At 39.0% G+C, this 12,444-nt stretch overlaps 1 protein-coding gene across 5 annotated transcripts in view; it reads right to left on the minus strand.

Annotated features, from left to right (window-relative positions):
* Positions 1–12,444, minus strand: part of Snx12 (sorting nexin 12) — a 129,936-nt gene that overhangs the window by 77,661 nt on the left and 39,831 nt on the right. Inside the window, exon 5 of one of the 5 annotated variants that reach the window (XM_063280145.1) lies at positions 1,915–6,963. The exons of the other annotated variants lie outside the window; for them this stretch is intronic. Coding sequence (XP_063136215.1) covers positions 6,931–6,963 — 33 coding nt within the window. The 3' untranslated portion in view covers positions 1,915–6,930. Of the gene's footprint in view, positions 1–1,914; positions 6,964–12,444 lie in introns of those variants that run through there. 5 annotated transcript variants of the gene reach the window in all.

A 12,444-nucleotide genomic window follows, 5' to 3' on the forward strand; every position in this document is an offset into this window, starting at 1 on the left:
GCTAGAAAAGATTTTCTCCCATTCTGTAGGTTGTCTCTACACTTGATTGACAATTTCCATTGGTGTCTTTTTAAAGAAAAAGATTTGTTTTTATTGTTTTTAAGTGTGTGTGCACACCTTTGACTGTATGTAGGTATGTGCATGTGTGAGTGTACATACCCATGGAGTCATAGCCAGAAAGTGCTTACCTATACCTGTATCTTGACACATAGTCCCTAATTTTTCTTCTAGAAACTTCAGGATTTCAGGCCTTTTGTTGCAAATTTTCAGCCTTTTGAAGTTGAATTTTATGTATGGTGAAAGATAAAGGATGGAATTTCCTGCTTCTACTGAAAATATCCAGTTTTCCCAGAATTGTTTGCTGAAGATGCTCTCTTTTCTCCAAGATCTGGTGGCTGTAATTATGTGGCTTTGTATCTGGATCCTGTAATCCATTCAGTTGATCTATATGGATCTTTTGTGCCAGTATCATAATGCCGTGCAGTATAGCTTGAAATCGGGTACACTGATAGCTCCAGTATTCTTTTTGCTCAGGATTCCTCAGCTATATGGGCTCCTTTATGCTTCATATGAATTTTAATAATGTTAATTTCTGTGGAGAATATCACTGGAATTGGGACTGGGGTTGCACTGAATCTGTATATTGGTTTTGTTAGGATGGCCAATTTTGGAATATTAATTCTTCAGATCCACAAGCACAAGAGGCCTTTCCATTGTAGATATCTTTCACATCCCCGATTAGGTTTATTCTGAAGTATTTTTATGCTATTGAGAATGGAATTGTTTCCATTATTTCTTTCTCAGTATGTCTGACATTGACATATAGGAAAGATGCTAATTTTATACATTAATTTTGTATCCTTCCACTTGGATGAGAGTGTTTATCAGTTCCAAGAGTTTTCTGGTGCAGTCTTTAGGGGCTCTTAAGTAAAGAGAGTTATTTGGGGGTTGGGGATTTAGCTCAGTGGTAGAGCGCTTGCCTAGGAAGCGCAAGGCCCTGGGTTCGGTCCCCAGCTCCGAAAAAAAGAAAAAAAAAGAGAGAGAGAGAGAGAGAGTTATTTGACTTCCTTCATTCCTATTTGTAGCCCTTTTGTTTGCTTATCATCTTACAGTTCTAGCAAAGATTTCCAGCACCATATTGAATAGATGCAGAAAGAGTATACTCTCCTCTTGTTCCTGACCTTAGTAGGAATGCTTTGAGCTTTTTCCATTTAGTATGATGTTGGCTATGTTTATCACATACATAACTTTTATTATGTTAAGATTCTTTTATTTTTTTTTTTACTCTGAGCGTCTTAGGAATTTTTTTTTTTTTTGGTTCTTTTTTTCGGAGCTGGGGACCGAACCCAGGGCCTTGCACTTCCTAGGTAAGCGCTCTACCACTGAGCTAAATCCCCAGCCCCAGGAATTTTTAACATGCAGGGATGCTAGCTTATGTTTAAAAAGGCTTTTCTAGGTCTATCAAGATGACAATGTGATTTCTGTTCTTGAGTTAACTTATGAAATTATAACATTTACATATATTGGACCATAACTACATCTCTGGAATAAAGTCAACTTCATTATGGTGAATGTTCTTGGGGGGTTTTATTGTTGGAAACAAAGGTCTCAGTACATAGCCCTGGATATTCTGGTACAAACTCTGTAGACCAGGCTGGCCTTAACTTCACAGAGGTCCACCTACCTCTGCCTCCTGAGTTATGGAATTTAAGGCATGCATTACTATGCCTGGCCCATGAATAATCTTTTTTATGTGTTTTTCAATGAGGGTATCTCATTGAACTGGAACTTCCTAATTCAGCTTTATTGGTTAGCCAACAACATTTTGACAGGCGTGCTGGAGATCCAAGCTCAGGTTTCCATGCTTGCATGATAAAATCTTTACCCACTAAACCATCTTCCCAGCCACTAAAACATTTTAACAACACATTTTATTCAACAGAAAATGCCCAAAATAATGTAATTTTAACATAGAAGCAATATAAATAGTTACTTTAGCATTTTAAAAGGTCTTTGAAATGTTCCACATGATTTTAAAATACAAGCAATATGGAAAAAGGAATAAATTACTGATCTTGCATTCCTTTTTTAAGTCAGTGAAATATTATATGTTATCAAGGAAATACTGCATATAAATTATATATTAGTTATTTTAATGTTTTTTCTTCTAAATTGAAATGTAGCTTATCACTAAGAATAGAAATAATAAAATAAATTATTTTACTATTTTTAATTCTTTTCTCTCAGTCTCTAAAGTAGTTTATCATTTCAATGAGTAAACAATAGGAACAGAATTAAGTTAAATTATTTGTTAAATGAGTCTGAAATGTCATATTTTACTATTTCAGCTTGGAATTATAAATATATTATAAATTGTTTTTATTTTTTCTTTCTTACTATCTTTAAAATATAATCTTTACTTCAACAAGAGAACACTATACACAAATTAGCATCTGTTTTCAATTCTTTTCTGCTACTATCATAGAAATACAGTAGTTATAGAATTTTAAAGTGTGACAGGAACAATTTACATTATTTGTTTTAAATGCATATTGCCTTTTCAACATGTAAATGGTATAAGTTAGTAACCAGTGATTCTGTATCCTTTGTTGCTTCCTAAGTCTTGCATAGACAAGGCATCTCTTATGCATTTTGGAACAGCCAGATTCTGGGGCGCCATGGTAGACAGGACAATCTAGTGGAAGAGCAAGTACACGGGAAACGACTCGTGGAAAGATGCAAGAAAGAAAGACCTTTGGCTCTCTGATTTTATAATCTATTAACTTCTTATTCTATCCTTGTCCTTACTTATAGAGATGAATTTTCAGTTTTAGGTTGTAGGTGTAGCACAGTGGTAGGACACTTGCCTAGCATGTACAAGGCCTTGGGTTCCATCCGAATCATGGCAAAAAAATTATAGCCAGGTACTGATGACACATACTGTTAACACAGCAGAAGCAAAGTTAGGTATATCTTTATGAATTAGAGGCCAGTCTGGTATAGACAGAGTTCAAAGCCAGGTAAAGCTACATAGTGAAGCCTTGTCTAAAATAAATAACATATATGTATAATTTTTCAGTTATGAGTGGGCCATGTTATCTCACCCCAGAATGCCTGAGCAATTTAAGATCTTCCTGAAATGCCCTCCATAACCTTATGAATTTGGTAAATGCCTACTCATTCTCTATGACTCTAGTTACTTTGTTTATAAAGATGCATCAAATCTTACTCTCTATTGGTAACATGTTATCAAGTTTTGTCTGAGTTTCTCCTATTGCTAAAGTTGCTTTTAGTCCTTAGGACCAAAAGTCATGATCCACCAATATCTTTATTTTCAAGGTTTTTTATAGTGTCTCTGCATGTAATAGGACAGGAATGGCAATTAAATGACTAAATAAATACCTCTGGCCTTATTTTTTACTATTCTACCAGTTCCATGAGCACACATTGGACTTTATGCCTTCTGTCCCTTGCTGTCACTGCTACTCTCTGTATCTGCATTGTCTTTTGCTACTTCACCTCAGTCTAATGAGAACCCTCTTCCTTTCTAAGGGACAAATCACCCTCATCTGCTATTGCTATCTCTCTGATCACCACAGCTAGAAATGATCTCTTTCTTGTGCTTTTCTCTATGACACTGTGGAAACATAGGATCAGTAAAGTCCAAAGATAAGTAAAATTTAGGATCAATAAGATGTACTTTCTGCCCTGAAGAACTCACTATCATACCAGGTACAGGCAGAGACTTGTAATCTCAGCAGTTGGAAGGCTGCAGCAAGAAGGTTATGAGTTCAAGGCCAGCTGAGCTATACACCAAGATTACATAAAGAAAGGATGGAGGGATTTTAATGCAGCCTTTATGAGGTTTACGAACCCTAAAATGTGTAAATACATATGTGTGTGTGTGTGTGTGTGTGTGTGTGTGTTTGCCTTTTTGTAGAAAGAGTCTATAATTCATATCAATGACCTTCGAAAAGTTTTAAAACTTACTGGCCAAAAGGAACTAACTTGTAATGCGGTAAGTAGTCATACAGTAAGGCTAATTACTGGAAGAGAAAATAACTAAGGTGCTGTGAGAACATGGATGAGAGAGTGAGTAAGTGTCCTTAGGAGGCTAGGCAAAGAAAGGTTCACAGGAGAGCACCATGCTAGCAGGATCTGATGAAGTGAGTATACATCTGACCAGCAGAAAAGAACACTGGGATTCTACACAAGGAAATACTATACATAAATCAAAGAGCTACAAAAGGAACACTTTCCATAAAGCTTGGAATATTCATGAGAAGGCAGATGTGAACAATAAGAAGAAAGATATAGTAGGGCCTTGTGTGTCACAACGAAGAGTCTGAACTTTATAAGAAATAAAGAAGCAAGAGAGACTGCAGCGATGGTTCGCCTGTTAAGAACACACAGTGCTCTTGAGAAGACTAGAGTGCAATTCTAGTACCCACACTGGGCAGCACCTAACTGCCTGTAACTCCAGCACTGGTGGATTTGGAGCCTCTGCGCTCCATGGGCACTTGCCTTTGCACATACCCATAAACACACACACACACACACACACACACAAAGAAAAAAAGAAATCTTCACAAAGAAACAAATGGTTTTAGTTTTGGTGTGTATCTGTATATTGGTGGGTGTATGCACATGTGCATATGTGGGTATGCACAAATGCACACACCCAGAGTTCAAAGAGGAATGTCCAAATGTCTGTCTCTATCATTTCTCCATTATTTCCTTGAAATAAGGTTTCTCACTGAATGGTGTGGGAGCAAACCCCAGCAATGCTCCTGTTTCCACCCCAGATAGCACAGGAATTATAGGTGCAAATTGGATCTCAGGTCCTTATACTTCATTTCTCCCATTTATTTTTGTTTTCCTGACACAGAATTTCTCTGTGTAGCCCTGCTATCCTGGAACTCACTCTGTAGACCAGGCTGGCCTCAAACTCAGAGATCCACCTGCCTCTGCTTTCTGAGTTCTGGGATTAAAGGTGTGCACCACCACGGCCCAGCCCACAACATGATCTCTTATCCAATCTGTTATCATCTTTCCACCCCCTCAAGAGTACTTTTAATTGAGATAAAGTGCAGTTAACATAAATTTTATGTTTTAATCACTTGAAAGTATATAACTTCTGAATAAATGTATATAATAATACAGTGTGTAATAACAATTACAACACTGTGCAAACACTACCACTATCTACCACCAGAACACTTTTGTCATCCAAAGAGCCCCTGTGGGTATTAAGTAGCTGTTCCCTATTCATCACTGCTCACAATTCTTGGCAACCACTAATGTGAATTCTGTCCCTAACAATTTGACTGCTGCAGATATTACAATGGAATCATAAAAGGAGAGATTTCCTTTCTTTCCCATAATATTGATGTTTAGTTCACTCGTTTTATAGAATATGTTGCCTTTTACTGGGTTATCTGTATAATATATATCACATTTTATATATTTCTTTATTCACTGACGAACATTGGAATTATTTCCCCTTTAGTGTTCTGATGAATAATTCTTCTATGAACATTTGTAGATTGCACTTTGTCTTGTTTTGTGTTTTTTTGAAGTGCTAGAGATCTAACCCAGGGCCTTACACCTCTTAGGCAAGCACAGTACTGAGCTACAGGCCCAGACTTTGTTTCTTTTGACATGGGAGTATTACACTATGTAGTCCAGGCTGTTCTAGAACTTATCATGAGGCCTAGGTGACTTCAAACTCATAATCCTCCTGCCTCAGCCTCCTGAATGCAAAGTTACAGGCCTGCAACAACATGCTCAGCTCATTGAAGAGATTCTAAAGCAAAGAAATCATCAGACAGGCAACAACAGTGATCGCCAGAGTAAGAGGAGAGGAGACGGCTTTTGTAAGAGTCTAAGCAAGAACAGATAAGGAAGGCTATGTGAATCTAGAAGATGCTACATTCACAAAACCAAAAAGAGAGAGAAAAGTAACATAATTTTACCATTTAAATATATATACTCGGGGTTGGGGATTTGGCTCAGTGGTAGAGCGCTTGCCTAGCAAACACAAGGCCCTGGGTTCAGTCCCCAGCTCCGAAAAACAAAAAGAAAAAAATATATATACTCTATACATTTAGGAGTATTTCTTTAGCATCTTCCTCACGGCCTTATTAACTACTAGTTCATAACTTTGAAAGAGGCTATAGAGAAGATACAAAATAATAGTTTGTGTGATATTCAGGATAAATAAAAATAAGGGCTGGAGAGACAGCTCTATGGTTTGGAACACTGGCTGCTCTTCCAGAGGACTTAGGTGTCATTCTTAGCACCCACACTGTGGCTCACAACCATCCTTAACTCGAGGTGCAGGGGATCTGACACCCTCTTCTGACTGACACAGGCACCAGGCATACATGTGGTACATAGACATGCATACAAGCAAATCTCTCATCCACATCAAATAAATCTGTTTTTTTATTTAAAAAAATTAAAGAAAACAAAGATAAGCTAAACATGACACTAGAGTTTCAAGTTTAGAAAACCAGAAAGAGGGCTCAGCAATTAAGAGCATTTGTTGGTCTTACAGAAAACCTGGATTTGATTCCAAGCACCCGCGTGGTGGTTCACAGGCATTCATATATAACTCCAGTTCCAAGGGATCCCATATCATTTTCTGACCTCTATGAGCACCAAACACACATGTAGTGTACATACATACATTTGAGCAAAGCATTCACACAAGTAATAAATCATTTAAAAAGTGAAAGAAAACCAAAGAGAGGATTAGAACAATAATTGAAACTGAACATGGGATGGGGCAGAGGTTAAAGTAGAGAGATGATCACCCAAGTGTGGTAGCACATACCTATAATCCCAGCTCTTGGGAAGTGGAGACAATAGAATCAAGTGTTCATGGTCATCTTTGTCTACACACCAAACTCAAGGCCTGTCCCCGTCTTAAAAAAAAAAGATAGCAGAGAATAAAGAAATCTAAAAAAGAAAGGAGAGGAACACAGTGGTTAAGATTCTTGCCTACTGAGCACTGTAGCCATACTGCTTAGGCTGAAATCCGGGCATATTCACTTAATAGCCATATGGTTTCAAGCAAATTATTTACTTTCTATGTGCCAGTTTCCTTGTCTGTAAAATGGAGCTAACCATGGTAAAACTCCACGAAAAGAAATCAAAACATATAAGCACTACGAATAATGTATTATAATAAATGCTCAACAAATGGCATTTGCTGTCTCTTGTCTTGTAGATGACGTCTAGTAGCACAAGCAATGACTTCCATGTAAAATAGAATTAAGCTGGGTGTGGTGACAAGGTTTAATCCCAGCACTCAGGAAGCAGACAAGTGAGCCTCTGAGTTCAAGGCCAGCATAGTCTACACACCAAGTTGTAGAACAACCAGAGCTGCACAGAGAATCCTATCTCAAAAAAGAAAAAAGAGAGGGAAGGAGAGAAAGAGAGAAAAAGAAAGAGGAAAGAAAGAAGGAACAAAAGGAGGAATGAAGGAAGGAACGAAGGAAGAAACTAACTTAGTGTGAATATTTAGGAAGCAAAAGACTCCAGTTGGTCCTTAGAAATACTATACTAAGTCTTTTTCTTGATACTAAAGATGAACCCTACCACTCTACCACTAAATAATACCATGTGCCCATAAAATTGAATATTAAAAGAAAGTACGTACAGCCACTAATACAGAAAATCCTTCCTAAACAGAATACAAACATGAGACAACAAAAGAAGCAAAGATGGAAGTCCCCTTCAAACATTTAGCAGACTCCAACCCTTGCCTCTTCCTCTAGGAAGTCTACAGTCTCTAAGCAGTACATTAACCATCACCTACATACTGACCTGTACTACATTTCCACCTTCTGCTGTCATCTCTCTTCTGAGTTTCAGATTCTTATAGCCATTGTCTCATTCATATTTGTTTTGGTAGATCTAAATATGTCTTAAATTGAACTTATCATCACCATGCCACAAATCTGTTTCTCTGGTAATCCTTACTCCATCCGGTGGCACCATTTTCCTCCTACGTCAAGCCAGAAACCTAGAGGCCATCTTCTAGGATGTGGAGCAGAGGATGTGGAAGGCAGGCAATGCTCACATACTGTTAGTGAGAAAACAATCTTGTACGGCCAGTGTGGAAAACACTATGTGTGCTCATCCAAACTAAAAATAGGACTAGCAAATGATCCATTAGTACCACTCCATGGGGTAGAGATTAGAAAGAACTGAAATCAGGATGCTGAAAAGATATCTTCATTCCTGTCTTTACTGTAGCATTCTTCACTATATCCAATACGTGGAATCACCAGAGTGTCCATCAGAGCATAAAAAGATAAAGAAAATGTGCTGCTTAACTCTACAATGAAATATTACTGAGCTTTTAGAAAGAACAAAATCCTGTCATTTATAATTACATGTAAAACATAAAGGGTGTTGCATGAAGTAAAATAAGCCAGGGACGGAAAGACAATTTAAGACTGCATGGTTCCATTATATGTAGAATATAAATATGTTGAATTCATAGAATATGTACATTGATAGGTACATTGAGGAAGAGAGGAACAAAGGGGAATATGTTCAAGAGATTTATTGTATATCATGGTGACTACTGTTAATAATTTTATATTATTGAAAATGTCTATAAACAGTTTGAGATAAGTATATGAGGTAATGCACAAGATAAATACCCTGATTTAGCCATTTACAATGTATATACACACCCAAAAATCATGTGATACACCATAAATACACTCCATCTTAACTTGTTGACTAAAAAACAAAAAGCAGCTCAGCAGATAAAGGTGCTTGATGACCTGAGTTCAGTGTCCAGGACCCATATGGTAAAAGGGGAGAATTAACTTCTCTCTCTCTCTCTCTCTCTCTCTCTCTCTCCCCTCTCTGAAAATAAATGTAAAAAACTAAAGATAAAATAAAAAGCAAACAATAGCTACATTTCATTAAAATGAAATCTATGTTAAGCCCTACATCATTCTTCCTAACAACCACAGCATGGACATCCAGCTAACAACAGGATGTCAACAAATCCTTCCCCTAGGGAGAGATGACATCTATACTCCTGTCTCAGTGACAAACAGAGATACAATTCTACCAAAGTTCACCTGGGAAAAACAATGAGTCTATCAAGCTTACTTACAGAGCAATGCGTGAGGGGTTTCACAGGAGCATTTGCAACCTTAAAGTAGTCACTCTGGATGGCTTGCCCATGGCTGGGTAAATAGAACACACTCCCTTAATCTTTCCCTGCCCATATACTTAAGTTCAGAGGTTCTCAACCAACCCCTGTAGGGTGGAACAACCCTTTCACAAGGGTTGCATATCAGATATCCTACATATCAGACATTTACATTACCATTCAAAACAGTAGCAAAGTTACAGAAATGAAGAAGCAACAAAAATAATTTTATAGTTGGGGGTCACCACAACATGAGGAACTGTATTAAAGGGTCACAGCATTAGGAAGGTTGAGGACCACTGCTCTAGTCCCTCTCAGGGATCCCAAGGTCAGCTGAAATTGGGCAGAATTCCTTACAGCTCACTGGGAGGAGTGACTGAATACTCAGAATAGGCTTCGATGACCCTCCCAAACCCCTCCAGGAAGAACCAGCCAGGCAACAAGCTCAGCTGTGATGATCTTTGGGGAGCAAGCCCAGCTGGACTCCAGAAGGTGGCTGCATTTGGCTCCAAGTATATATAGTCCTGTACAACGCAAGTGTAGAGGTCCCCAACAATCCCACCCCTTAGGTTCACATCTTCATTTTGCCTATAACTTTTCATTGCTGTCAGTTTCACCTCAATCCAGAAAATGAATCAGCAATACTGGACTCCTTGTAGGTCCCCTTGTTAGAGTAGGGCAGGCTGATGACAACTTGTAATAGGTTGAGAAATGAGTAACTGGAGATGAAGAAAGGTAGACTGAGATATCCAATATTCACGGATTTTGTTGGTTGGCTTTGCTCCAATTTTTGTTTGCTTGTTTGTATGTTTGTTTTGGATTTGTTTGTTTATTGTTTTCTAAGACAAGGTCCAGCTACCTTAAAACTCACAGTGTAGCTTAGGCTGAACTTAAAATTGTGACAATCTTCCTGCCATAGCCTCCTAAGTGCTGGAATTACAGGCATGTACTATTATGCTTGGCTTTCAATATTAATATTTAATAAATGTATTTTTAAATGAAAGAAGGAAGAAATTATATGTTAAGAAAATGTAGAATATTGGAATTAAAGACATGGCCCAGTAGTTAAGAGCATTAGCTGCTCTTCCACAGGACCCAAGTCCTATTCCCAGTATCGCTATAGCAGCTCACAGCCACCTTAGCTCCAGTTTCAGGGGAATCCAATGCCTTCTTCTGGCCCCTGTGGATATTAGGCACATACATGTTGCATGTGTCCACACATGGACATACATACAAGAAAATAATGCAAATGCATAAAATAAAAATTTAAAAAGAAAAGGCAGAGTATCTGCTTCTGCAATGAGGGCTTAGGTATATTTGTAGATGTGGGGGAAAGTACCTAAAAAGAGGAAGCAAGTGGAAATAAAATAGAACTGGGGAGATGGCTTGGAGGATAAAAGCACTTGCCACACAATCAAGAAGACCAGAGTTCAGATACCCAGAGCTCATGTAAAGCCAAACATGGTAGCACACATGTGTAATCCCAACACATCTACAATGATATGAGATGGGAGACAAGAGAGTTCCTCAAAGGTCATGGGCCAGCTAGCCAAGGGTACATATAGAATGGTCAAAAACAAGAGAGTCTGCCTCAAACGAGGTGGAAGGTACGGACAAACAACCCAGGGTTGTCCTCTGGCCTCCATACAAATCTGTGGCACATTGCTCACATTCGCACAAAACTGATAGAAGACAAAAGCAGATAGCTGGTGAGAAAGGGTTATTGTAAAAAGAAAAAGAAAGATGACCATCGAGAGCAAAGGCAGTGTTTTCTCTATCTTCATAATGGTTATATTTTCATAATCAGCAGCTATGATTGGGAGTTGGAGAGATGGATCAGTGGTTAAGAGCACTGACTTCTTGAACAGGAGCCAGGGCTAATTCGTAGCACTCCATGCCCCTCCCCCCCAGACATGTCCACAGGCCAATTTGATGGAAGTAAGGCCTTAAGTGAAATTCCTTCTTCCCATGTGATTCTACAATTGTGTCAAGTTCATTAAAAAGTAACCAGCATAGTATCCATATTCTCTGAGTAGTAGACAGGCATAGAAAAAAGTGAGAAGGCCGCAACAGGGCGAGAGGTGAACAAGAATATGAAAAATTATAAATGAGAATATTAAAAAAGATGCAAAGAATAAGATACTGGTATGGTAGCAAGTTCCTTTGACACCAGTGGTTTGAGACAGAGGCAAGGAGATCTCTGTAAGTTTGAGGCCAGCCTGTCTCTGTATCTCTATCTCTCTCTGTCTCTCTGTCTCTCTCTCTGTCTGTCTCTCTCTCTCTGTCTGTCTCTCTCTCTCTGTCTGTCTCTCTCTCTCTGTCTGTCTCTCTCTCTCTCTGTCTCACACACACACACACACACACACAAGAAAGGAAGAGGGTGGGGTTGGGGATTTAGCTCAGTGGTAGAGCTCTTCCCTAGGAAGCGCAAGGCCCTGGGTTCGGTCCCCAGCTCCGGAAAAAAAAGAACCAAAAAAAAAAAAAAAAGAAAGAAAGGAAGAGGGTGAGGAAGATGAGAAGAAGAAGGCTGAAGAGCAGTAAATATAGCTGAGATTAGAAACCCTGCCCCGTAGCAGCTCTACCTGAAGACATATTTATTTGAGCAAGGTTGGGCAAGGCCAGAAACATAGGAACAAAATCAAACAGTTAAATTTAGCTGAAGGAATCAGAGAAAGGACTGGAAGAGCTTGAAGGGGCTCGAGACCCCATATGTACAACAATGCCAAGCAACCAGAGCTTCCAGGGACTAAGCCACTACCTAAAGACTATACATGGACTGACCCTGGACTCTGACCTCATAGGTAGCAATGAATATCCTAGTAAGAGCACCAGTGGAAGGGGAAGCCCTGGGTCCTGCTAAGACTGAACCCCCAGTGAACTAGACTGTTGGGGGGAGGGCGGCAATGGGGGGAGGGTGGGGAGGGGAACACCGATAAGAAAGGGGAGGGGGGAGGGGGATGTTTGCCCGGAAACCGGGAAAGGGAATAACACTCGAAATGTATATAAGAAATACTCAAGTTAATAAAAAAAAAATTTAGCGCATTACTGAGGGTATGTTGAGTTGATGTACAGAAGTTTAATTTTCATGTAAGATATATTTATCTCTTGTTATGCTGTGTTTAGTTGATATCCTTGGGAGGCCTGCTCTTTTCTGAAGGGAAAGGGAGGAGGAGTGGATCTGTGAGAGAAGCTGGGTGAAGGGGAGACTAGGAGGAGAGGAGGGAGGGGAAAATGTGGTCAGGATATAACATATGAAAGAA

The sequence above is a fragment of the Rattus norvegicus genome, chromosome X, assembly GCF_036323735.1.
Source record: "Rattus norvegicus strain BN/NHsdMcwi chromosome X, GRCr8, whole genome shotgun sequence".
NCBI lineage: Eukaryota > Metazoa > Chordata > Mammalia > Rodentia > Muridae > Rattus > Rattus norvegicus.